Source organism: Polypterus senegalus, chromosome 3, assembly GCF_016835505.1.
Source record: "Polypterus senegalus isolate Bchr_013 chromosome 3, ASM1683550v1, whole genome shotgun sequence".
Taxonomy (NCBI): Eukaryota; Metazoa; Chordata; class Cladistia; order Polypteriformes; family Polypteridae; genus Polypterus; species Polypterus senegalus.
The window spans coordinates 306242444-306269580 of NC_053156.1; the positions used below are offsets into that span (position 1 = coordinate 306242444).

The 27137-nt window shown below is 55.0% G+C and overlaps 1 protein-coding gene across 1 annotated transcript; it reads right to left on the minus strand.

Moving 5' to 3' along the window:
- plb1 (phospholipase B1) lies at window positions 1-26709 on the minus strand. Its single transcript, XM_039749882.1, has 46 exons — window positions 26621-26709; window positions 24792-24838; window positions 24470-24530; window positions 24114-24163; window positions 23970-24007; window positions 22192-22226; window positions 22046-22106; window positions 21874-21928; window positions 21687-21749; window positions 21476-21541; window positions 21211-21284; window positions 20558-20636; window positions 19819-19905; window positions 19379-19474; window positions 15471-15530; window positions 14704-14832; window positions 14563-14623; window positions 13735-13793; window positions 13155-13228; window positions 12826-12962; window positions 12582-12690; window positions 12368-12419; window positions 10330-10410; window positions 9817-9882; window positions 9634-9734; window positions 9472-9553; window positions 9292-9396; window positions 8648-8743; window positions 8384-8455; window positions 8065-8142; window positions 7930-7990; window positions 7644-7702; window positions 7391-7458; window positions 7258-7301; window positions 6507-6606; window positions 5731-5782; window positions 5100-5177; window positions 4940-5005; window positions 4763-4857; window positions 3138-3283; window positions 2788-2840; window positions 2586-2690; window positions 2125-2247; window positions 1946-2020; window positions 1397-1515; window positions 1-325 (listed from the first exon to the last, which is right to left on the minus strand). Exons 1-46 carry the CDS (start codon window positions 26688-26690, stop codon window positions 1-3), a joined length of 3813 nt encoding a protein of 1270 aa, XP_039605816.1. The 5' UTR covers window positions 26691-26709.
- Between the last annotated feature and the right edge of the window lie 428 nt (window positions 26710-27137).

Below are 27137 nucleotides of genomic sequence, written 5' to 3' on the forward strand. Positions count from 1 at the left end.
TCACGGCCGTAAGACGTCGTGCAGGCAGCGCCACTTCGTGCTGCCATCTAGTGGCCGACAGCGGCCGAGGTGCTCGGAGCGGACCCCGTGTGTCTCGGTCCGTCCCGTCGCCTTGATGTCCCAAAACGCCCAGAGGGGTCGATGCTCGCCTCTTCCCGCCGGTACGTTTCTCTCTTTTTTCCTTTCCTTGAATGAGGCCGTGAAGTTCATTCCATTGTTCCTGGAAGTTGTTCTTCTGGGTGACCCCTCCGAGAAGGCCACACAGGAGGTGATGCGAGGACCCCCGGCCGATGTGACAACGGTGAGCCGGCGCGGGGTGGGCTGACTGGCCCAAAGGTAAAAGGACAGGGAGGGACAAATGTCACATCACACTCGGCCCCTCCTCCTCTGTCGAGGGTCACAGACCACCAAGAAAGGCGCCATATCAACGAACAAGAACACCCGAGCAGCAGGCGGCCACCCCCTGCCGGGCACAGCAGAAGAGTGACAGCTAAAGGCGCAATATGGACAAGCACAAAAGGACAGAGAGACAGATCTGAAAGGCGCTATATTACCTAAACTTAGATACAGTGACAGCAGGTTAGATGTGAAAGGCACTATATGACACAGGCAATGTGACAGTGAAAGGCACTATATGACACCCGCAATGTGACAGGGGCTCTGTGACAGTGAAAGGTACTATATGACACACAGGCTCTGTGACAGTGAAAGGCACTATATGAAATAAACATTAAATCTGACAGCTGCTGGACGGTCCTAACTTAAGTACCAACTTCATTTTATGTCTGCATACTTTGGGCTCGTGTGCCCGTTCTGCCCACTTATGACCATCGTGATGTGACAGAACTGTTGGCCACCATCTCAGACTCACTCCCAGTGGCCCTCCAGTCACCTCCCAGGTGAGGCCCAGCCGTGAGACCCCCGGAGTTCCCGGACAGGCTCAACGGCACAGAGACAAGGCGCTATATAAAGTGACATCTCCAAATAATTGCTTCTCTGTCCTTTTATTATCATTCAGCTGCCCTGAACCCCCAGGGTGACCACAAGTGGCTTTCTGCGTTTGTTTAAGACTTCATGTTGGAGAAGGCTGCCCCCTAGTGGCCAACAGGGTGTTATGCCCAGCTGGGCTGGCACGATGAGGTGGACAGGCTGGTGGCCTTGGTGGGGCCCAGCTGGGCTCTTGAATTGCAGTCCCGCCCAGTAACAGTGTCCTAGTGTGACGTCTCTTCAAGTCGGTCACCAAGATGAAGGGATCAAAGTGACCCTGAAGGCTCCTCCTCCCTCCTTGGTGGTCTCCTCACAGGGGAGTGCCGCTCATTTGCTTTGCCTTTTGCTGAACTCTCCGTCTCTGCCTGTTCTTGCATGCCCATATGAGGCCGATGCCCACGGTGCCCACCAGCACTCCCCCGATGGCGCCACTACCACAGTCCAAGAGGGAATCCCGTTACTGGGAGCAGCTGGCTGGACTGGGGGGAGTGGGAAGCTGTTTCTCTTTGTAAAGAAGTAGGGCTTGACCTGGGGGGAGAAACAAAGAAAAGGCGTGAAGGAGGTGGGCGGGGGCCAGGGCAACTGGGTGGGGCTACAGAGATGGGGCGGGGCAGATCACTAGCAGTAGGGGCGGGGCTCACTTCTTCCAGTTTCCCTTGGAGCACTTTGAGGGGGTCCTCACTGCCAAAGGCGCTATATTAGCTAGAGGTTACCTGAGAGCTGGGAGGTGACATACCCGAGAACTTCATGGAAAGGACACTTGGCAGATCAGGGGACAGGTGTCACACCCAGCATGCTCATTCATGTGACCCGCAGGCCTCTAGAGGTGGCACAGGGCATGTTAGATAGATAAACCCTGGGTGGGCACTACCTCTGTGGTTGTACAAGGTGCAGGGGTACAAGAAGACCACTTGAGGCCGGGGTGACCATAGCGGGCACTCCGTCTGACTGGACTTACCTGGCTGGGGCACTTGAGCCTGCGCCGCTCGTAGGTGAAGTTGTTGAATGCCGTCTTCTGGCCTACGGGCTCCAGCTGGAAAAGACAAGAGGGGGCAGTGGGGGTCAGGTGGGCCTCAGCTGGTGCTGCTCCCTGCACTCCATGTTCTCGGTGCCCCCCACCCCAGCCCCCACTCTGACCTCCCGCACCCCCTGCCCTACCAGTACCATGTTATTCCACAGGGAGATGGCCATCATGGCGTGGCCGCGCTCACTGAAGTGGAAGCAATCCGATGAAAAGAACCTGACATCCGGCGTGCCATCCTGAGAAGAGAAGAGAAGGCACAGGGTCAGTACCACCCAAACTGGCACGCCTGACATGGCACTCATACAAGTCATCAGAGGCAGGAGTTCTCGACTGTCCATCTACAGTCTTGGCTGGTCGAGAAGCCTGAAGGACTCTGAGGGGGTTTATAGCGCCTTTCAGGCTCTTTGGTTGACTTGGTGACTTGCAGACCCCCATCTTAGAAGGGGACGTCTCTTTGTGGTCGGACCACTAGGCACAGAGCCGTGTGTCCAGCCATCTGTCCAGGTGGGGGCACACAGCCCGCGGTGCAGATTGGCACCTGTCTGTCTGTCCGTCTGTGCCCCGGGCAACTCACGTCAGCCAGTGGAATGAAGGAGCTGCGGAAGAAGGGCTGGGTGACCACGGCGAAGTCCTCTCTGCCGTCGTAGCGCCCGCTGTAGACCATCTTCTCCAGCTCTACCTGCAGATGCAGACCGACGTCAGTGGGACAGAGAAACGACCCCCACCCCCACACACACAAGCAGGCACAAAGAGGTGAGCAGCGGGCATCACATCACCTGATAGTAACGGTTCAGCATGCGGGCCTCCATCAGCTCCAGCGAGTCCTGTCCTGGGATTAAGAAGCACGGACACGACTGCCTGGTGGGAGAAGAAGAAGAAGAAGAAGAAGAAGAAGAAATGGACGACTGACCAGGGGACACGAGGAGACTTGAAATGGACAGATGCCCTGGCAGTCACGGGCACAAGACAGAAAGAGACACCGGGCACGGCTAACCTACAAGCCTTTCTGGGCAGTGACAACCTCCGGGAGAGACCGCTGGCAGTGCCACACTAGAGGTGCAGCTCCATTCAAGTGGCCACTGCTGACAGTTGAGCTCTCACTAAATGAGGACAATGTGGGCACTACCCTGGGCATCCTGTGCATCTCTGGTCCGGTGGCCCTGCACCCTCAGGCGCTTTGGCTCCTTCCCGTTGTCTTTCAGCAGATTCACATGAATGTGGACATTGGCCAAGACCCCCATGGACCCCTGGTGGATGTAATGGGCAGAACTCCTTCACAGAGGAGCAGCATGCCAACAGGTCATACATCGTTTGGTCTAGGAGCTCGGGCACTACATCATTTGGGGTTGGGGGTTTCCACACTGGGACACTCGACCACTCTGTCGTTTCACCAAGCTGGGGGTCTTGATCGGTATGTCATATGGGGGGGGTCAGGGCTATGTGTGGTATAAAGGCCTCTGGACATGCACCCAGAATGCCCAGATGGTAGATATGCCCCCGACACTGGCATGTTCAGAAGAGGCAGAGGATTGGGGGCCAAGACCAGAAAATGAGGGGGAGTAAACATTAGGGACCACACAAAGAAACGGCGGTGGAAGTCAAAATGGGTGCCACGAGAAGGTCCTACATGCCACTTGATGCCCGCAGTGACTGGCAAGAGCAATTACAGCTACAAAAATAACCTGTTAATGGCAGCGGCCATAAGCCATGAGACTGTAAAGTTCAGAAAGGTGATGGTCTTCAGTTCTCCAACAGTCAGCTGTGAAAAGCCCCCCAAACTCAGGAAACAGGCTTCGTGAGCTGCCAAGGCTGAAGGGAGAAGGGACCCGTGGAGACCCCTGGCCCAAAGTGACAAAACAACTTCTCTTAAAGATTCTGCTTACAGGACATCAAAGAGTCCAAAGGATGGGAACACAAACGACTGGCCAGCGACACGCCGAGACCCTCAGCCAACACAAAACCCAAGGACCAAAGTGCCAGGCATCAGCATCGCCATCTTGGTGGTCCTCCCAGGCTGAGCGCAGTTCCTCTGCTGGCCCCCGGGGGCCGCTCTGCTCACTCCAGACACGGCGTCAACTTGTCCAGTATGGAGGGGCAGCGAGCACGCGGTGGGTTGGTATATGATTACAGAACCCCGTCACATTCATGGGGTCGCCAGTTTGTGGAGGACGGTGCCACGTGACGTGGTGGGTGACAGCCTCCTGTAATGGCCAGCTGTCTAGTGGCACAGCTCCTTAGCATGCAGGCTATCATGCAGGTCACCTCGTGTAGGCGCTAAGCTCCTTGGCGAGGTGCATGCTGGGAGATGACAACGGGCTAAGGAAGACATCCCTGTGGACTGCCCAGAAAGTGCCAGTGCCTTTGATGTGTAGGGCACCAGAGTAAGCAAGCGAGCGAGGGGGGGGTCGTTCGGTGGTCTGCGACACAGGGAGGTCCCCTCAAGCCAACTTCACCCACAGAGTGATAATAATTTGTGATGCTAATATTCCCCTTGATGGCAGCTCATGCCAACCTTTAGGATTTCTTACTCTCCTGCCCGTGGAGGGGGGCACACTTGGGACTTGGTGTAACTTTTAATGGCGTCACTGCCTGTGTATCCCATTAGATTTGCACTTTGGGTTCATTCTTTGGTTTTCTGGTTTTTCACGTTTGCCATATGCGGCTGGCACTTTTATGCGTTTTATTGTCGTAGAGTGCCTGGCGATGTCACGTCTGTGAAAGGCGCTTTATAAAAACGTTTTCCTTCCTTACCTTTGCAGCAGCGTGCAGCCCAGACCGCTGCCTTTGATACGCCGGAGGCCTTCGATCTCCAAGATCTCCACCAAGGTGACAAAGACCCGCGGCACCTGCACAAACACACACACCTCAGGACCTCGGACCACCAGCATGCTCACCGTCGGAGCGGCCCGCCTGGCCGATGACACTTACCTCGCTGTACAGGATGTCCAGGGTCTCCTGAATGTGCCCCACGTAGTTCTGCCAGGACAGAGTCTCCTGAAGTGAAGGCAAGCAAACCAGAAGATGAGGTCAGCTGTAGGACCACCACCCACCAGGTAGGTGTCCATAAGGAGCCCCCCCTCCCGCCTACCCGGTCCAGACAGTACTGGCACAGGTCATTTCCTCCAATGAAGAGTGTCACCAGCTTCCAGTCCTCCTGGAAATTCACCTGCAGGGGGCACAAAAGAGCGCCTGTCAGTGGGCGGGTAGACAGATGGGGAAGGGAGAAGAGCTGAGGAGTGGGCACAGGGGGTGGGGGGCCTGGCAAGTCACATGACCGGCTAACAAGAGCCTTTTCTATCAATCTGTCTACCTTTAGCATCGGTCTCATTATATAGCGCCTTTCACAAACGCTTATCTGTCTATCTCTCTGTCTGTTACTTTTCATATCTGCCTTCCTATTATATAGCGCCTTTCACATAAGCATCTCTCTCCTTTCTATATACAGTAGTGTCTTTCTGTCCATCTACTGATCTGTTATATAGCGCCTTTCACATCTCTCTAATTCTACATCACATGTTCTAGCGCCACTCACATCGTTCTGCCTTATAGTGCCTTTCTATCTGTCTATAATGTATAGCGCCTTTCACAGCTGCCCTGCAGTACTGTTCCTGACTTTTTGTTTTTTGTGCCTTTGCCCTGAGCAGTGCCTACAGTATACACGCCGATGTGCCAGGCCTACACCCCCCCATCATCAAACACAATCCCCATCATGGACTCACCGGGCTCTCCTGAAGCCTCTGGACCAGATGGCGCGCCTGCGCTGGGACGTCCCTGTGAAAAGAGGGCAGATGGGGCAGACTGGCATGGCTTGACTTGGGGCCTGACGGTGGCATGACAGACTTGTCAGGTGTGACCCTCAGATCTTTTGATTTATGTTTCATGTGACTTTAATAGTCAGTTGTGTTTTTGACCTTGTAAAGCTCATGGTGCAAGGCGCTATATTAAACGGGGGTCTCCAATGACCTCAGCAGGATTTAATTTCAATTTTTGACATCGTTTATATGTCAAGGTCAAAGGGCACAGCTGGAGTGGAAAACAGCGCCTCCTGGAGGTTTGCACCCCGAACTGTCAAGTGTCACCGTCCAAGGTCCTGCAGTGCCAGCAGCACATCACCCCGTTGATGGAGTTGTTAGAAGTGAAGTTTGGGGGGCAATCACAGCTCAATTCAAATGCCTGAAATGAGGGCTCAGGTGACAGTGACGCCCCCTGCCTGTGCACTTCCACTTCCTGTTACCTAGCAACTGCCTCGGCAGGGAAGAAATGGCCTTGAGGGTACATGAGAGCGGGAAAAGTACGTCGGTGTGTTACAACCCACTCAAGACGGAGTGACAACCCACAACGAGGGTCCCATGTGGCTCACCGTTGACACAGTCGCTCAGCCAAGTGCACAAAGGGGAGAGGCTGCTGACTGAGACCACCCAGGGGGTCCTTAGCCTCCGTCATGGGACAGAACTGAACAGACAGACAGACAGACGACAGACAGAAGGAGACTCACGCTGCCTTGGCCCCCGACACCGCCATGTTCAAGTGGCTCTGCTCTTTGCCGGTGCCCAAGGAGAAGCCGACGAGCTTCGAGTTGAAACGCCGCAGGATGTCTGGAGGGAGACGAGACAGAAAAGGAGACCACGGAGTCGGGTTAAATCACCTGCAGGGTGAAAGGCGCTATATAATAGATGGCTAGGCACAAAGTCACAGCACCCCCTGCTGGCCTCTATGAGCCGAAAAGAGCCACTCAAACCATCTAACTGGGGACAAAGGGACCAACAAACGCCTGGTGGCATCTGAGAACCTGGGACTGCGCCTGCGCTGTCATTAATAGGGAAAGGCGCTATAGGATAGACAGCGTAGTGAAAGGCGCTTTATTAGTGACAGTTAAACAGATCATGAAAGGCACAGAGAGGCTGAGGAGGTACAAATTGAAAGACAGTGTAAGGCGCTATATGACAGACAGTTAGGTAGACAGTGAAAGGCGCTTTATGGTAGAGTGGCTGCTTATCTTAAACATGGAGCCCACCAGGGGGTGCTATGGCTGGTGAACATTTGTGGCCCAAGGTTAGTTTTGGGGCTCATCTTTAATTTTAGGGTCCCATTTTCAATTCTGAGGTCCTCATGTCATGAAAGCTTTGGCAGCTGCCATTTTAGGGCCCTATGGTGGCCAAACATTTGGGACCCCTGGCTGGACTGTGTTTGCGCGCCAGCTAGGTGACTATTAGGCTGTCACCAAGCCAGTCTAAGCCATGACTTACTGGGCAGTGTGGTCACCTTGTCCAAGGCGTCATCCCCGCCGATGCTGTGAGGGGGACACAAAGAGCGGTGGGGTGAGGACTCAACATGGCGTACTCTGCCCTGCCACACACCTGCCCACGCTGGCACTCTTACCTCCAGGAGAGCCCCCGCCACTCCTTATTCAGCTGCGCCAAGTTCTGTGCTCGAATGCCAAAGCCAGCCTGAGAAGACATGACACGTGAGTCACCCTGACCAGAGTTGGGACGAACACCCAGTCTGGACTGCTGTCGAGCCCCACCACAAGAATGTCACTGTAGTTGAGGTGTCTGGGGCTAACATTTTAGCCATCTAATGGTTAGAACTGAGTGTGCCCAACAGCGGGCACTGCCCGGGCGCACAGGCTCACCGTGAGGGAGTCTCCAAGTGCCGCCACCACCTTGACGTCTGCAGGCCGCAGCTTGTGTGCTGGAAGAGAAAAGCGAGCGAGCGGGTCAGGGGCCACCACCACGATGGCAGGTGAGCTGACGCTTGGTGGCTCGTTGGCAGAGGAGTGTGGACTGCGGTGACAAAGCACAACATCGTGAATCTGGCTGTGGGGACAACTCTGGCCAGAACATCACCACTGCACTCAGTCACTGCCCCCCCAGCCATGCCACTTGTCACCAGGCCCAGGTCACGAGAAGCTTCCTCACCTGATGTGGGGACATTCTCTGATGGCAGCATATCAGGGCAGATGAGGTCACTTCCCCAGTCCTAAAATGAGACGTAGAGATGTGAAAGGTCCACTTGTGTCCTGAGCTGACCCTTGAGGGCCGGGGTCCCCATACCTTGTTGGGGGGCTGTGTCGCTTCGGGTTCAGGATAGCTGGCATTGCTGTTCTTGTAGGTTCTGAGGAAAGGTTCATCCTGCCAGGGGCACGAAAACATGAGGAGCCTGAAACAGCTGGGTGACATCTTATATAGCGCCTGCCGGGTCACCTCAAGTGTGACCAGAGCCAGCGCAATAGGGGCTGAAATACTGAACCAGTCTGAGCAAAATGGGATCATCTGTGCTAAAGAAACTCTTACTGGGTGGGCACAGGGGCGCCTGCTTGTGAATAAGGCCTCCTCCCTGAGTGCCACCTGGACACAACTGTCCGCTGCTTACCTGTGAAGGGCAGGACAGGGGGACCGACTCGGAGAGGTTCTTCAGTTCAGACTTGTGGCCCACCGGCTGCAGCTACAAAGGGGTCAGAGCAAGAAGTGACCATCAGTGGGCATCAGAGCAGCGGGCAGACCTCCAGCAGACAGAAGACATGGACAAAGACTGAGACAGAGGCCAGTGGGCACCAGGAAACTGAAATGGCACAGAGAGTGGCGAGGCGTCCACCGGATAGACAGACAGAGAGACGGGCAGCGTGACCTCCCTCACCATGTTGTTCCAGAGCGCCCGTGCCATCTGCGAGTGGCTTTTCTGGCTGAGATGGAAGCAGTCGGCCGAGAAGAAGGAGCGATCAGGACGGCCATCCTGTTGGAGGGAGAGAGAGACAGACATGCCATCATGCACTGAACACCAATGTGGGCACGGTGGCTGGTGGTAGGCGTGCTGATGCCAGTCCTGGTGCCCCCGGTGCCTGCTGCTGCTTTTGATTCTGTTACCTGAACTTGCTAAGGCAGAAAGGTGTCATATAAGAGGGGACGCCTGGTGGACTCTCTTCATTCTTTCATTCATCCCTCCATCTGTCCCCCCATTTCTCACCTGGCACTTGGTCAGGGGGTCACTTGGTGGCCTCATTCACTCATTTTATCAATTCAGGGCGAGAGGGGGCCCAGCACTGGGCACAAGGCGGGGATGCCAGTGAGACTATATGGCACACAATGGGCCGATTTGAAGACACTGATGAGTGTGAATGCCATGCCATATGAAATGAGGGTCACTGGAGACCCCGAACTTTGGTGTGGCCGTCTGCTAATCAAACAAGCCATATAGCGCCTTTCACAATGAGCTCAGTTCATGTGCCTGCTGTGGTGTTTGCCCTCTGCCCTGTGCCCCTCTGCCTGTAATTTAACACACACCTCCGTCAGAGGGGTTGGCACATCTCGGAAGAAGGGCTGCAGCACCACGGTGAAGTCATCACTGGTGTCGTAGCGGCCGGAGCTCACGAGGGCACGAAGAGCTTCCTGTTAACAAAAGCGCCATCAGTGGGACATTGGCAGAGGCATGGCCAGCAACAGGCACCATAAGGCAGCCTCTACCTGATAAGCCCTGTTGAGCGTCGCCAGGCCATGCAGCTCCGTTGAGTTTTCTCGTGGCTTCACCACGCAGGGACAGAGAATTCTGCAAAGAAATCCAAAAGATGAACAAGTGGCACAGCACCAAGCTGACTGACTGGCACAGGTGCCAAGAAACCGCCTTACTTCACCAGTCTGGTGGGACACTTGAGGCTGCTGTCTTGGTGAAAGGTCCTTAGTGGGATGACATGCAGAACATCCACCAGGTTGACAAACACTCGGGGCACCTGAGGGACACATGGGCACAGATGAGGGGGGTGCTAGGCAAGAGCAGAGAGATGCAGATGGTGGGCATGCTGGGGCACTCACTTCACTGTGCAGAATGTCCAGGGCAGCTTGGACCTGGCGAGCAAAATTCTTAGCAGAATGAGGGATCTGAAAGAAAGAAAATGAAAAGAATTGTCAGCCTTTAGTGGCACATGGCACACCACCGCAAGGCGCTATATAGGAGAAGGTCACTTAGAGGACAAACGGGGCCATTAAGTGAAAGAGCCACAAATGGCAGGAAAAGCCAGCCAACAGTGACACGGAGGAGGAGTGGCATACCAGTCGCCAAAGAATGACAGGAGTGACAACAATGAGCAGTGACACCCTAAATACCCCAAGAAGCAGAGGTACCACCCAGTTACCAAATATTGCCAGGTGTTGCCTCTAAAAATTAAGAGTTGGCACACCAACATAATGAAGAGGGGAGGATAGGCAGTGCCCTGGGCACTAAAGAATGAGAGTTATCACTTGATGCCAACCACCCCATACCCACTGTACCCCATACTCCCACCCAACAAGGAGGTGACGTCCACTAGTCGCGGTGGCTTCGCTCACCGTATCATGGCAGTGGTCACACAGGTCATTGCCACCCACAAACACGGTGATGATCTTCCAGTCTTGGGTGAAGTTCACTTTCTGCGGGAGGAGAAGTTGGCACAAATTCAGGGAGCCAGTGGTGGTGGGTGGTGACGATAAAAGACCTGAGTCACTGGGCTGGCAGCCAGGTGGCACTACTCAGAGCTACTCCACAGCGTATACCAGCGCAGAACACCAGTCGGCCACAAAGAGGCACCACTCAGAGTAGGGACAGCCAAAATGGACACCATTCTGCCTACACTGTGCCAGGTCAATGTGTACATGGGGGGCACCTGTCTGTCAGGGTGGCACAAGGAGCTTTGTGTCTTCTTGGATTTGATTGCAGCACATTTGTGATGTCCTGGCATGTGATGCCAAGGTTGTCGTGTGCCTTTAATGTGAAAATAAAGAGCAGACCTCACAAGAGACTCGATTGGTTACCGGGCACAACTCTTAGTCGCCGGACCTCCGCTTCATCTGACAAGCCCACTGGGAGGTCACTCCCCCACAAGGACCTGGCACTCCCCAGAGGTCCCCATGGAGTTCCTGTGTGTGGCCAGCCTCGGGAGGATCAGTTTACAGTGGGCACTGCCAACCCACTGTCTGGCATCTTCTCCTACAGCCATGAGGGCTGCCAGTCAGAAGAACTCCTCTGAGTCCAAGGAGGTGAGAGGTGAAGGGCAGAAGGGCGCACAACGCAAGGCTGCCGATGACAGCAAACTGATGCCAAGCAAAAGCAGACGGGGGTGCTTCTGTGTATTGTTACTGTCACTTTTGGGGTTTAGGGGGCCAAAGAGTCGCGTCCTCGCATTTCGGTCTGTGAAGTTCTCGAGCGATTCTCCCGCTGGGCTGTTCTCAGAGGTTCCGTGTCTTGGTGTTCATTATTAAGGCTGGCATCGCACCCTGTGCCCGTTGAGGGGTCGTGGTTTGATTTAATGAGCGGTGTGTCTGCTTGTGACGTCGTTCTGTCCCCGACCCCCGTGTCCCTTTGCGTTTATTTATTTATTATTATCGTCGTTGCTTTTGTTTCCTTCCTGCCGCTGCAGCCGTTGTGTGTCTGGGGTTGCCATGGAGACGTTACACACGGCGCTACGAAGCTCGGCGGGGCGGGCGGGCGTTTGGTAGTCGTTACCCAGTTTGCCGAATTCCGCCTCCTCGGCGAGCAGCTTTTGCCAGTTTGGCGTTTGCCAATCTCTCGATGAGCCGCCCAGTTATGACCCTCTGCCCGTTCGCCGACTTCTGCTCCCGCTTATCCCATTCATTGTGGCTATGTGAGCTTTTCAGGGGGTCGGGGGTCTCTCTTTGTTTCTTGAGTTTCCATTTCAGCCCCGGGTTACGACCCCGAGTTGTTTATCCTCGACTGATTTCTGCCCCCCAATTCCAATTTGAATAAACAAAGGTGACTGGGGGTCCTCGGCAGGAAACCCCACATGATTCCAATTCCGGATGCCAAACTCCGAGTCATACCCGCGCTGGCTCAATGGTGGGCTCTGGGAGCCTTTAACATGCGGGTCCTCCGTCTCTGGCGAAAAGCCAATGCCATGGGCTGGACTGGGCACAGCCCCCCAGTGCGCGGCCCTCCATTATTGGGAGTACAAAGTCCTTACATTCACTTTCATGTCACACTAAGGCTTCCCTTCTTGTCACTTTGGTCCCCACCAGGTGATGATGTCGATCACTGCGAGCTCCGACGTCGTCGTGCCTTATGGTATAAACAGTGCAGCCAGCGGCTTGTTTGGTGTCCCTCGGTGGGTAAATCTTGGCGTTAGCTGGCGAGCCCTTTGCTGGTGTAGACCCCCAAGTAGCACATGTAGAGTCCAGCCAGAAAAGGGCACTGCTGAGGGTCATGAGTCCCAGGGGCGCTGCATCATAGGTGCCAGTGAGGTCAGCTCTCACCCATGACTGAGTGCCACAATCCTGTCATATCTCAGTGGGCATCTGTATACTGGGTGGGCAGCCAGTGAGGGGAGCCAGCAGGTACGTGGCACTACCTTCCTTCTGAAGTAAATGGCAGTACCTTGTCTTCCTTCATGATGGTCACCAGTTTCTGGACCTGCTGGAGCAAATCTCTACAATAAAAATGTAGAAAGACACCAGGGCATTAACTCTGGCATTCACCACACTCTTCATGCCAAGCATTGTCTACTCAAGACCTGCTCCCAGGCTGGTGGCACTGAGCCATGGCAGGTGGCACACCAGCCCAAGGTGAGACACACACGCAGGAGACGTACTTTGCCGTGGAGCCTGGCACAGCCTGGTTGAAGGCGGCTCCTGGTTTACTGGCATCCCCAGTGCCAGTGGAGAAGCCCGTCAACTGAGGATTGAACTTCCGCAGGATGTCTGGAAAACAAAGGGGGAGTGAGTTCAGAGACCCTCGTGGCCTGGACGTCTACCTGGTCACTTACAAATGGTGGGTCTAGAAGTTATGCCAAGTCAAATCACAAAGACTGACCACCTGTCGAGGTCAGCGTCCACCTGTGAGCCCCCTCTGGCGGGAGATGATGAAGTGGCCTAGAAAGCCACCAAGGCCACCAAGGCCCACAGCTCTTACCTGTGCCAATGACTTACTGGGCAGAGTGGTGACCGTCTCCAGGGACTTGTCTCCTCCGATGCTGAAACACAAGCAAGCAGACTTGGTCAGCATGACCTGCAGCCCCGGGCATCAGACTGCAAGGGCAGCAGCAAAGGTCAGCTGACTGGGCAGCAGCTGGCCAGCCTGGGAGTCCTCAGGGTTGGCATTAACCTGCTCAGCCACGTGCCCACAAAGTGTAAATGTATGGTGGTGCCCAGCTTTGTGACCTCACCTCCACGAGAGGCCTCTGTACTGCTTCAGCACATCCACCACGTTACTGGGCTTGGAGCCGATCCCGTTACCCGCCTGCCAGGGACAAAAGTAAGCAGAGTGTGAGTGGGTGGGCCGCACGGTGGACCTGCGAGGAGAGGACCCACGGGGGACATCGATCAACTGGGGTCAAGCAGTGGGTGGACCTCCGTGGTTCTGGAATTTCAGTTTGCCTCTCGGGAACTCCTGGACCGTCAGGGTCTCGACAGCTTTAGACAGAGGGTCCCTGGACTGGATGAATGACCCGAGCCGCCCATTTTGTCCTCTTGGGTGGTTTTGGACTGGACATCTGAAACGGGCTCAGTGTAGTCTTTGGGGTTAAGTGTTTGGAGCTGATGCCCAGGTGCCAACATCCACAGATGCCAAGGACTGAAGTTGTTGGACCGGTCAGCGTCAACTGACAATCTTGGAGGACCTTTCCCTGTCTTTGTCGTCAGAGTAACAGCTAACATGCCCCTTGGATGACACACATGAGCGCAGATCCTGATGGGCACCACACTCCCGATGCCCAGCAGGCACCAACAGCACTGCGCGGCACTCACCGTGAGGGAGTCTCCAATGGCCGCCACGACCTTCACATCAGCTGGCCTGAGAGCGTGGACTAAAGGCAAAGACACGAGAGGTCAGTCAGTGAAAAAAGCAGAAACTGGCACACACAACCGGACCACCCAATGGCATAGGCCGAGACCCCCTCAATGACAGCCTCCACAGCCTCAGCCTCCATTCACCTCTGCAATGAGCTTCCCACACCCCACACGTTGCCCCGCCCCCAGTATGATGTCATGCTGGAGGTCGCGCCTACTGCCTCGCCCTGGCCACACCCATAAGTGGCCGTGACCATCGTTCATCTTTTTAGCTGCTTGTTACAGACTCATGATGGAGTTGACTACGTCCCACTGATCCCCACCCATCATTCATTATTTTACTTTGATTATGTATGCCACGCCCCTGACCACACCTCACATGCTACCCCACCCCCTTATCTTTTCTTATGCCCTTCCCATGGCCACACCCACCCATTGCCCTGCCCCTCATTTTTTTCCTTTGGACATTGTCTCCTTGTCCTTGTCACTTTTGTTCTGCTCCCTTTCAGACTCTGGGCAGCCACTTTTGTCCTACTTGGTCAATGTCTGGGCATGGGAGTGACAGTCCAATGTGGTATGGTGGGAGAGTGGCTCAGTTGCGCCCCTTACTGGACTGGGGCCTCATCGCCCAGCTCAGCTCCCTGTGCCTCTACATGTGGATGTCCTGCACCTTTAGTGTGCCAGCTTCCGTGTCGCCTCATCCCGGGTGTTGCCCTTATCTGGTGTAATGCTAGCATTTGATAAGTGGGCGCCAGCGGGGGTGGACCACAAGTCTCCTTCACTCACCTGACTGGGGGGCGACGCTGGAAGGATTTCGATCTTCGCAGGACAGGCGGCTTCCATGCACCTGCAAGACGGAAATGAAAGGCGGTGAGCAGCAGAAAGGAGACGGGTCACCGAGGGGTCCCTAAGAGTCCAGAAACTGACCGGGTGTATGGGGGCAGCGGTGGTCCCCCTTGAAGGCGCAGGAGATGCTGAACCAGTCTGGTCAGTAGGTGGCACTGTGGTGGATGAGCTCATCTCGCTGTTCCTGCCAGTCCTGAGGAAGGGCCGATCCTGAAAGGGAGGAGACAACCTTGGAAACTGGACGACTGGACATGAATGGCGGGCTGCAGTGGAGACATTGGCGGGGGTCCACTGGCACTGCCCACACTCCCAGGCCCACTCGGTCAGCTGAATGTTTAGTTCCTTTAAAGCTGCCATGTCGCATGTTGCCAATGAAAGGCGCTATATTCAAAGTCACCTGGCGCACACCCCCCTTCAGGAGACATGAGGTCCCCTAGTGGCTATCAAGTCCAGCGGAGCTCATTACTTACAGCTGTAGCTCATCCAGGACGGGGGCTCACTCTGCAAAGGCGCTATATAAAATGAGGCTGGTCTACAGCCGGCTAGAGACAGGGGGATTGTGGGGTACTCGGGGAGTGACAGGTGGGCTTGACTGAATTCAGCTGGACTGCACTCTCTGGACTCATCGCTGCCCCAGACGCACTGTCCTATGTCCCTTTGTCCCGAGTGTGTGTCCCTTAAATTACCCACAAGCCACACTGTATGCAGCAAACCTGCCGACGTCCCAGTGCGGCCCCTCGGGGCGGGTGAGTGACCTCAGCATTGCTATTGTCTCTGGTCGCGGTGGTCCACTCTGATTGGCTGAATGAGCACTGCAGCCACGCCCCACCAAACCGAGGACCGAGTACCTGTGATGGACACCTGAGAAGACCAACTTCATCTTCATGCCAGTCACGGGCCTCCTGGAGCTGAAAGAGAAGAAAGGCCAATGGTCAGAGTTCAGTGTGGATGGTGACGGTCAACTCGTGGGCACACCAGGGGGGTCAGGCTTGAGCTGAGAAGGCGTCCTTGACCTTCCCAAGGGTCATCTAGCCCTCCTTTTATTTTTCATCATTCATTATTTTATCAACAAAATGAGAAAGAAGTTCATCGAGTAAGAAAAGAACAATAAGAGAATGCTGCAAAAGACCCCCGGTGAAAGGCGCTATATCAACGAGAGCGGCTATACAGTGTGTGAGGCTGGCTTATCGCAGGGACTTGCGCTTCCTCCTACTGCACTTTTCCCTGAAGGAACGAGGAGTCGAGATCAAGGGACACCAAAGTCAGCGCCGCCATAAAGCCCCCCCAGGCCCCCTGCCAGCTGTCTTATCAGCCATAAAGATGCAATCTAATCTGATGAGAAGGACCTTGGCAGGAGGATGGACCCTGCACCTCAACTGTCATTTCGTGCCTTTACTGCCAGCACGAGGACAGCAAACCGAGGACTTGCATTTTACTTGCCCTTTCCAGCATGATGCTGCATGTGCCAATGGCGGGCATCTCACTTGAGGCCAGTCTGTGCCAGTGGTGACACTGTGTCCAGCTGGTAAACATGGAAGCCTGTGCACATAAGTGTCACCTTGTAACATGTAGCTGCATGGTGGTGGCACTGCCTGCCCTAGTTGGCACCAGAAAGTAACCCTGTGACGTATAACTACACAATGGTGGCACTGCCCACTCTAGATGGTATCCTAAAGTTACCTTGTGACATATAGGTGCACAATGGTGGCACTGCCCACTCTAGTTGGGCACCAGAAAGTCACTTTGTGACATATAGGTGCACAATGGTGGCACTGCCCACTCTAGATGGTATCCTAAAGTAACCTTGTGACATATAGGTGCACAATGGTGGCACTGCCCACTCCAGTTGGTATCCTAAAGTTGCCTTGTAACATATAGGTGCATGGTGGTGGCACTTCCCACTCTAGTTGGCACCAGAAAGTCACCTTGTGACATATAGGTGCACGATGGTGGCACTGCCCACTCTAGATGGCATCACAGAGACTCAGTGAAGTGCTACTGGTGTAGGGGTGTCAGGTGGCCAAGGTACACCAACAGGGTACAGTGAACTGAGTGATGACCGTACAGCATTGTGGCCTGGCAGGACTTTGAAGGAAGGGTAGCTACTGACCACCTGATTGGCCCCATGGAATGGCACAGAATTGAAGCACAGGGTGGGCTGCCCATGGGTATTTGAGCCCAGGCTCGGAGTCGCCTCCAGGGGGTGCTCTATCACGCCACCAGAAAGAGATGATAAAATTGAGGCTTGATGGCCCGATGGCCGTTGTGTCAAACCTGACAGTGCTGACTGCTGAAATGGAAGTGGGGACCACCCGACCCTACGCCAACGAGGAGACACCACAAATGGGCTGACAGACCGCCTGGCAGAAGGACAACCCAACCCTGACCCTCCAAAGTCCGAGGGACGCCAGCTGAGAACGGTGGTCTACGGTCTACGCGCCACTTGATTAGCTGATTGATGAGCTTAGGCCAAGCCTGCCAGGAGGTGGCGCCGTGCTCCAGCCGCATATCTGTGTGACACGTGTCATTACACAAGTCACGGGGCCGATGACTGAGTTCAAGGTGTCACACGGGAATGAGCCATTGTGGCAGCGCCCAAAAAGTGCCTTGAGGGAAGTTTCTTATCTAAATGAGGCCGTAATGAGCCACCGGGTGCCCAGATAGCTGGGCTTTATCTCGCCTTTCACTTTTACGGCCGTGAATTCAGAAGCCGTGCCCCCCATATCGCCCAGCATCCATCACGTTTACTGTGGACTCCCCCTCTGATATGTGGATGGTGACAAGGAGCTTCAGGGGGATGGTGACCAGCGCGGTGGCCGAGTTCAATGCCAACCTGACCAACTGCCCAGAGAATCCACACAAAGTGGGGGAGGGGAGCGGGCACGGCCCAGCGCGGGAGCAAACGGCAGCCGTAAGGAAGATAAGATTTGGGTTCAACGGTGGGAGATGGCGGCGTGCGGAACACGTGAGACATCGATAAGAACCCGATGGATGCAGGGTGACGGGCACAGAATCAGCACAAGATCAGTGCCAACTCTAAGGCGGAGCCCGCTATTGAGGTCACCCGAGTGTGCATTTGAGCTGATGACCGTTTGGGGTCTTTACAGGTTGGGCTTCAGCCCGGACACAAGGGGGTGATGGGGGAAAGTGTCACATCATTCCTCCTCCTCTCATCGACCTCCTTCTGGGACATTCAGTGCTGTGCAATGTGCCACCAGGCCAGCCCACCGTGCCAGTTTAGGATGGAGGAGCAAAGTGGAGGAAGCAGGGTGGTCCAGGACCACCGTGGGTCAGTGGTCAACACTGGATTGAGTCACGAAATGGAGGGACTGAGCTGTCAGATGACCACACTCAGCCAGACAGAGGGTCTTGGACGTGGGATCTAAGCGGAAGGTGTGAGCTGAAGGCGGCCTGTGCCCGTCAGGTTGACGTCCCCGTGTTCAGCTAAAAGTGAAGGAAAGGGGGCCTTGGGCGTTGTGTCAGCAGGACTGGACCAAGAGCTTCTTTCTAACAGGGGCAGTTTGGTGAGGCCATGGACAAGAACCCCAGCCTCGACTGACCCGTCCACCCACCTTAGGGAGGGGATGAGCAGAATGGTGGGCAGCAGTAGAGGTGAAGATGAGCCCACCGAGGTGCCCTGAGGCTGTATCGTGACCAGTGGTGACCCGCATGCTCACACGCAGGTCCTCAGCTTATCACTCACAGATCTTCTGAGCTCCGCTGATTTTTATCTGCTCATAAAAGTTATTGAGTATTCAGGCACTGGCACTCGTGCTGGCAACACCCATCCTGCCAAGTTTTACCAGTCACTGCTCATCTTTCTCTGGAGGGATGCCATGTCGGCACTTACCACAAATGCGCAGTCAGGAGAGGGGGCACAGGGGTCGGGCAATCACCCTGAAGACGTCTCATTATCTTCAGTGCTGGCAATGCCAGCTGTGCCCTCCTCGTGTGGCCTTCAGTATAGTTCATGTTCAAGGGCTCCCTCCTCATCCCTTCATCTTTGGGGACACAGTATGGCGTGTCAGTCATTCACATGGCCATAAGGAGAGCAAGCAGAATTGACTGACTGTGACCCGGGCAGAACCTGAGGGTGGCCGGTGGCAGTGCCAACCAGAATGCCACTACGCCACTCACAGCTGCACATTTGCTTTTATTTTTGGCCTCGCACTGAGGAGGTGGTCTTTGCTCACTTCACTCCGCTCTGTTTGCACTCCCATGAAGCACTGGCACTGCCAGAAGTGGAGAGGTGAGACCCCCTCATGCCCCGCTGCGAGCATCTGCTTCTCGAAATGATCCAACAGCCACCCAAGGGGCAGCACGGCTCAATGAGGTTCAGGGTCCAGCTACAACTGGCCAGTTTGGTTGGAGTCACCGGTTAGCAGGCACAGTGAAAACCCAAACCGTCCAGGCAGTGTGGGTAAGATGGCCTGGCACCTCTGTTCCATTTTGGGTTCTTTCATCATCTTTGGGGGGCCGTTCACGTTTCTGGACCGCGTTGTGTTTACAGGTGAAGGCTCGTTAACTGGGTTACCGAAATGGCACACTAAGCCAAGGGCACTTGGACATGAGGGCATTTCCTGGTTGGGACACCTCTGTCGTTCTTGAGCTGGCACATCAGTCATTGCCCCCCTCCCTTTCTCCTTCAGCCCCTGACCTCACTTATTTTGGGGTGGTCCTTCCTGGACCAGGTCCGCTTCAGATGCCTGTGACCCCAAAGTGGACAGGAAGGAGGACGATGCGGACTCTGACTCACCATGTCGTTCCAAAGCTGCAGGATGCTGGACACGGGGGTCCCGTCTTCCAGAATGGGCTCTGATTGGATGGTGTTAGTCAGCAGGTGCCTCCCCACCTGTGATAAAAGAATAAGATGACGGATGTCAAACGTCATTGAATATAGCGCCTTACACAGTGACCACCTTACCAAGACATGCCAGAGAAGATCCTGGGAGTCCCTGGCATGAAGGCCAGTGAAGGTGTGGTGGTGGTCCTGGGAGGAGTTACCCAGTGAGCGCTGTCAAATCACAGTGAAGGGGCGGGGCTGAGCAATCAAGTAATGGATCAAAGGGAGTGGCTACACAACATATTGGATGGACATCTTCAGAAAGTGACCACAAGAGGGAAAAGCTGAAGATCTAGAAAAGTCACCAACCAGGACCCTAAGGACCTCCTGTCCCCAAGAGTGTTCCTGCTCACCTGACCACGGACATCCTGCAGGACCACAGCAAAGTCCTCCCGCTGACTGAAGTCACTCCACTCTTGAAGGTGGCGCTGCAAGTCCGTCTGCAAGCAAAAAGTCAAGTGACTGGCATCATGCCAGGCCTTCAATTGAAAGGCAGCATGGCATCTTGGCCAACAGCTCCTGCAGTCCCCCCCATCACACCCACCACTCACATCTAAAAGCATCAATCTGTCCAATAACTCAAGATGGCATTTTAGTGGTGGCATCCACGGTTACTTGGCAAAACAAAGGACCTCGAGAGCAGAGGGCACAGTGGATGCGTGTGACCACACCTGAGCACAGCAGGGCAGCACACCCTGAGTCTGTCTGGAGGTAAAGACCCTCAGGTGGATGTGCCCATCTGCCCATGTATGATGTAGTACCTGTCACATCTTATCCTCTAGATCCTATCTCTCTGAGCATTTCCATGCACCCACCTATGCGCCCACGGGTCCATTTCAATTTTATATAGTGCCTGTCAAGTCTCCCTCTCGAGCCATGATGCCTGGCACACGTGCCTCCCCCCCAGCTGTTCTCCACTTGCTGATAATGGAAGACCCCTCATTTCTCTGCATCTCCCCACTCCTCTCTGTACTTTATATAGTGCCACACTGAACCTTCACCCTGCCTCTAGTCTGTCACACGTTGGCACCTGACGAGTCTCCACCTGGTGGACTAGCTGGCTGTGCCACCCCTCACAGTGACATTATGTACCTGGTATGACCAGCTGAGGACAGCCCTGCTGAGCTGTTGTGCCGTGCTCCGTCTGTCCGAGTCGCTGTTGTCACTGCACCTGTGGACGAAGGACACGTTAATCATCACCATCATCATCATCATCAATAATAATAATAGTAATAATTCATTCCACGTATATAACGCTCTCCTCGCTACTCAGAGCTCTTTACGGAGACCACCGCAGACCACCAGTATGCTCACCACACGAGAGCCAATTAGAGACGGGGGACGTTCAGGGGGCCAGAATGGACAGGGCTGTGGTGGGCAAGTTGGCACCCGAGGTCAGTTGCTGTGCCCAGGTTCGGTGGACCACAACAATGTCATCCCACCCTGATGAAGTGCAGATGGGAGCTGAGAAGAGACGGTCACTTTGTGTCCCCAGGAATGTCAACGTGAACTTAGGTCAGCTGACCTCCCTCCAGTCCTGTCACATGACTTTGGTCAGGGTGTCACCTGAATGGCGGTGGCAGCCACTCTTTAGGGTAGGGCAGGGGCTGACAGTCCACTACAAAGCAGTGGGCTCCTTCTCACTGCTCATCCCTCTCTGGGGGGACGCCTTATGGACTCCATGACAGCACTCATCACAAATGCACAGGGAGAAGAAGGAGACACAGCGGTGCGTGACATCTTACCTCTGCCATTCCCCGTGTGTGCCATCAGGACATTCACTCTGTTCCAGGACCAGCTTCACCAGGGCTCTGGGCACCTGCCAAGTGACACAGAGAGATGACTGCCAGCCATGGTGACCACAGCCAACTCCATTGCTGCTGCACCAAACCAGAGAGCTCCACAGGTCACGAGACATCAAACTCATCCTTTATAGTGCCTTTCAGCGCCTCCCACCGCACAATCCACCTCCGGCGGTCTCAATTCCACTCAGAGCCTTATCTCTCTCACCTGGTCACGCAGGACCCCCAGTGCCTCATCCACCTGCTCCTTGGCGTCCTCCAGTGGGATCTGTGCCTGAAGAGGATGGACGGTGGTCAATTCATGTGGTCAGCTGGTTGACCGTCCCGTTGGAAGGAGTCTGCAGGTGTGGCCTTCAGTTGTTATGTGTGCCCCCCCTCATCTGCGCCACACTCATGTCACACTGCAGCTCAACACTCACCTCACTGCCCGCCAGTCCGACAAAGATGACCACAACCTTCCAGTCCTGCTTGAAGCCTTCAGCCTGGTGGTAAAGGGGACAAAGCGTTCAAGAGGTGGGGTGCCCCCTGCTGCCAGCTGAGGCCCACTGCACCCATTAAACGACCTGAGGCTGCTACCACCCCCACCCCCCCATGCATCGTACTCACCCCTTGGTGGTCTTTCAGCTGGCTGACCAACTCCTTGGCTTGCTGAGCGAGAGAACTGCAGGAAAGAAATTAAAAAAGAACAAAGATGGCCTTCCAGGTTGGCAGCTGAGGGCAGGCGGGCCCACCGACTGGATTTACTTCTACCGTATATAGCGCCTTAAACTGTCCGTACCTGGTGTCCACGTTGAGCTGAGGCAGCCGGCTGACCCCAGGATTGAACATCTGCAGGATTTCTGTAGGAGATGACAGATCTTAGATGATGAGGGGCAAAGAGCCTGGCAAGGGGGCAGAGCGGACAGCGGGGGCCGATCTACCTACCTGTCAGCGCGTCCAGCAGCCCTGAGCGATGAGCGCTGAAAGGAAAGGAAGAAAGAGAAGTCAGGGGGGTCACAGGGCACCCCGGGGGTCTCCCTTCCTCCCTGAGCCCGGACGTCACTGTCCTCGGTGGCTTTGGGCTTTGTGTCCCCTGCATGTCTTGGGCTTTGTCACTGGGAGGGCTTTCTGGATGTTTCTGGTTGTGACTGTGCTGGCTTGTCTGTCTGTCTATTTCTTTGTCGGTTTGTCCGTCTGTTTCTTTGTTTGTCTGTCTGTCTGTCTGTCTGTCTGTTTCCAGACTTGCGCTCCTTTCCTCTCTTGTTTCCTCTTGTCCTGAAGATAACAACTGAGGTCCTTTAATGGTTGCGGTGGGCTGGCGCCCTGCCCGGGGTTTGTTTCCTGCCTTGCGCCCTGTGTTGGCTGGGATTGGCTCCAGCAGACCCCCGTGACCCTGTGTTAGCGGGTTGGATAATGGCTGGCTGGCTGGCTGGCTGGCTGGGTCCTTTAATGGTTGCCATTCTCTTCACTTTGTAAAGTTTGGTGCCAAACGTCTTCGGTGCCATCTTGTTGGGCCTCCGTAGGCCAAGAGCCCGCTGCTCAACTTTGGGGTCAGACTTCATTGAGCTTTGCAGACCTATTGTGGAGTTTTGGGGGTGGTAGAGCGGCGCCCCGATGGCCATCATCAGCGGTCCCAATGGTGACACTGCGTCTTCAGAGGGTCAGAAGTGACCGAAGGGGACAAATTAAAAATAAAAAGCAAGCTGCCCGCATTCGCATTGTTATGTTTTCAAGATCCCACCCACGCCATCTTGGGTGCTTGCCAGGATGCGACCCCCCGTTGCAAGTTGTGCCGTGTGATGCCATCAGCGTGACGCTATTCAAGCTGGCGTCTTTGGCTTACACGTTAGACCTTGGCGCCTGGCATCGCCCGGCTGTGTCCGATGACATTCTTGTGTTTTTCAGCGATTTCATTATGACGATGCCAATAGCGTTCCGCCGCGATTCTCGTTGTTTTTCTCCTGCCGAGTCCTCCCTCTGTGGTGTCCCCAAGGGGGCGCTGCAGCCGGAGGAGGCCCGTGTGGCCCCCTCATGTTCTTCTTGCCTTCTGTCTTTGGCTCTGATGCCCGATTGCTGCTCTTGGCTTTTTCTTATTAAGTTCTTCGGTCTTGTCACTTAGGCCAGGGGTTTGTCACGGACCCCCCTTCATGGTCGGTGTAGACCCCAAGGCTGCTCCTTGACTTTGGGGGTGAAGCCCTTCTTCCTGAGCCTGACCATTTGTGTGGTGCAGCCATCTTGTTTATGGTTGCCGGGCAGATTGTCACCAAGTGATTCTTGTCACATGGCCTGTGATGTCATCAGGCGGTGGCTCAGCACACTCGTCTCTGGTTAAACTCTGACAGAGCCAACAGCTCCAAATGCCTGGCACTTCCTCTTGGAGGTCACCCCGTTGGTTTGCCGTTGACCAAGTGGTCCGCTTACTGACCGGTGCTTGGGCTCCTCGAGGGTCTCACTGCCTTGTGCAGCTCCTTTATTTGATTTTCCTCTGCACCTCCTGTGTCTTCTTGTCACAACCCGCAGATGGGCACAGGTGTGGTTATGATACCCGGGACCCAGTGGTCCACAGTGTGCCCACATGATACCACTCATGCAAACCCAAAGAGAAAGCAGGGAGATAGTCAGTGCCAGGAGGGGGCGTCGTGGCAGAGTGTGTTTGGAAGGCGCTATATCTGATAAGACTACGGGACGGTGACCTGCAAGTATCAACCAAAGCACAGACTTACCGGTACCTCGGGGTCCTCGAGTGGTCAGTCGACAGCACCTGGCACACAGAGACAAGTGACACGGTGAGTGCAGCACGCAGACCCCAGGCTGGACACTAAGCCCACCCCCCAAGCTCACGAAGACACTTCACGCTCAATACTCACGAGTCCCATGGCAGCCACCACAGAAACATCAGCGGGTCTGAGGCTGTGCACTGTGGGCAGAAACAAAAGGTGTCATTTAATGCCAGAGGCCACCACTAGGGGCGCTACGTCAACAAATCAGGAAGAAAATCGGGGAAAGGTGGCCTGGGCAGCAAGAATGGAGTCAGCAGGGGGCGCTGCAATGCCCATGGGGCTGAACTGGGGTGACACAGGGCACTGACACGAGTAGCATGCCGAGGACAACAGGGGGCACTGGAGAGCACGCCAAGCCTGACGAGGACCCAAAGGAGGGGTCTGTGGGTGCCACAATTGGAGGGCATGTGCAGCACTCACCTGGGCCTGGCACAGCAGCTTACCTGATGATGGAAGAGGACCGGTGTGGGCAGTCAGGTTACACAAGAACTCGGTGATGGGTGCCTGAAAAAGAGAAGCCAGCAGGTGAGACGACCTGGCACCCTCACTCGTGTCTACGAGCGGCAGATGGCACTACAGCCTGGGCATCGTAGACAAAAGGGCACAGAACAGACCGTGGGGTCCCAGGATCACGGCGAGGCTTTTCATGTCATTAGCTCAGGAGAGTGATGGGGGCCTCGTCTGGGAGCCGATATAGCGCCTTTCACAGCAAGAACCAAGGCGGGCATACAGCAGGCCCTCAAAAGAATACAAATGTCAAAGTACCTTGGCACCCACTGGACGGGTCAGAATCGGGTGGTCAATGGGACTTCCTGCAAAAGTGAAAGAAAAAAAAAGTGAATGGGAAAGAAAGAAAGAAAGACAGAAAGAAAGACAAAGGGCTCCTGCTGCTGCTCTCAGAGGTGGCACAATCCCGTATGATGACTGCTTACATAGCGTTGGCACCGTGTTGGGTGTTAGTGGAAGGACGTGTGCAGATTACCCACTAGGCAAACACTACGCCATCTTATAAAGGGACCTGAGCCCCCACGGGGGTCCCAGAGCCACTCCCCCGCAGACACGGGGGGCCAACTGTATATACATATTAAGAAGTCGACGGACCGCTAAGGTGGCACAGAGGAATTAAAGAAGTGACCAGGACCAGAGCTCGTCCATCATGGAGCGCTGGGGGGATTCCTAAAACTGGACGCTGAAAATCGTATGCCATTCTATAAAGCGGGCACAGGCCAGTCAACGTAACGTGCACCGGCGGTAAATGAGCAGAAGGAACGACTAAGGGCAGACCGAGCGGCACACACTAGTCGACGCGGCTTCAGACGGGGGGCTCGTGATTCGCTAATATGCTGGAATTCTGCCGGGAGACACCAACGCAGACCACCTGGCAGGCACAGAGGAGACGATTTCTGGTGATTGTCGGAAGTTTGCGATCAAACTGAAAGAAGTGGGCACTCAGGGCACAGGGAACGACATGGGCTCAGACATGGGAAGCAGGGGGTTATGGGAGGGGATCTGCATCACAATGAGGTGGTGTCCAGCAGGGGTCAGTGCCGCATTCATACTCATAAACCACTGGACGATGCCAAACTGGCAACGGAGAATCAGCTGGTTTAATTATGGGGGGCTTGGACAGCACTGGGCAGATTTGTGGGCAACGAAAAGAAATGTCAGCAAATATAAAGAACGGGAGGTCCACACACCTCAGGAGAAGGAGCCGTAGTGGAATGGTCAGTGTCCACATCCAGAAGAGGTCAGCAAGATTATATAGCGCCTTGATGCGTGCAGCACAGGTCCGGGGGGATCACACCTGAGCTTGATATGGCGCGCTAGTCAGGCCTCACCTGTGGTCTCCACAAAGTCCAGAGGGCCGACTAAGGGGGTCTGAACCATGGAGAGACACTCGAGTGTTTCAAATCACAAGGGGAGTCGAGCTGTCATGTGCGCCCAAGCCCCCCGTTTTTAAAGAAACTCCTCGACGAGACCACAAAGCATCAGACACGTGCAGGGCGGCGAACCCTCAGCTCCCACCGTGCTGCCGTTTCAGTGACTCGGGCCCTGTTGGCATGATGGGCATGCTCATTGCCACCACCACACAGAAGCCCAAAGTAATGGCAGGCGGGCGGATCTCCTGGCTCACTAATGACATTTAAACAGCTCACGTTTTGAGTCTTTAGCTAATAAATGGGGTCTTCATCTGCGAGCCCCCAACTGCATCTGATTTTGTTACAACTTGGAGCTCCCAGGGTCTTGGGGGGACATTCAAACTTTTGAGCTGCTCATCCCCATGGGACCCCCAAAAGTGCCCCCCCCCCAAAAGAACTTGACTCCGGTCCACAAAAAGTTTCAGAATTTAAAACTGGCTTATGGCATGCCCACCCTGTTAGTTCCAGGACCCCCAGTTTCTGCCAGCTGTGCTTCCAGAGCCAACCGATTAAAAAGCTCAAAGAGGACGGAGCAGACGGACCCCGACCTATGACACCAGTCTGCCAGCCCAGACTGGCAGGAGACACACAGAGCGGGCAGAAAGAGAATGTGAGCACATGCCACCTCTACCAAAGCAATTTGACAAAAGCCCCCCGGACCCCCCCAGACAGTACCTTGCAGGACACACAGGTGGCTCAGCAGAGCAAGCAGAGGTGCGAGCGTCTGAAGTGAGGCCATCTTCATGACAAGGACTGGTCAGCAGTTCCAGGCTCTCCTCCCACAGCGGCCCACCATTTATATCTGCTGACCCCCCCCCCACCAACACTCAAAGCGAATGTGCGCCGTCAGCAGGCTGTCACACTGCTGATAAGGACAGGTGAAGACCGACGGTGGCACTTGGCACTCTCATTACTCATTCACTAGACGCAAACACAGAGACTCTGGAGAAGGCTGGCAGAGGGTGCCCCCTGGAGCAGGATGCACGACTCACCTGCAACTGAAAGGCGCTATATAGAGGAGAAATTCGAGCACAGAGCCCCAGAAAGTGTGCGGGGGTCCAGAACTGGTGAGCAGCATGGCATGTCAGGGTCCTGGCTGGGAATGAAGGATGACGTGGCAGACGCTAAAAGAGCTCCACAGATTCTTGGTGGGTGAACTGCGCAGCCGCGCTAAATGACAAGGGTCCACAGA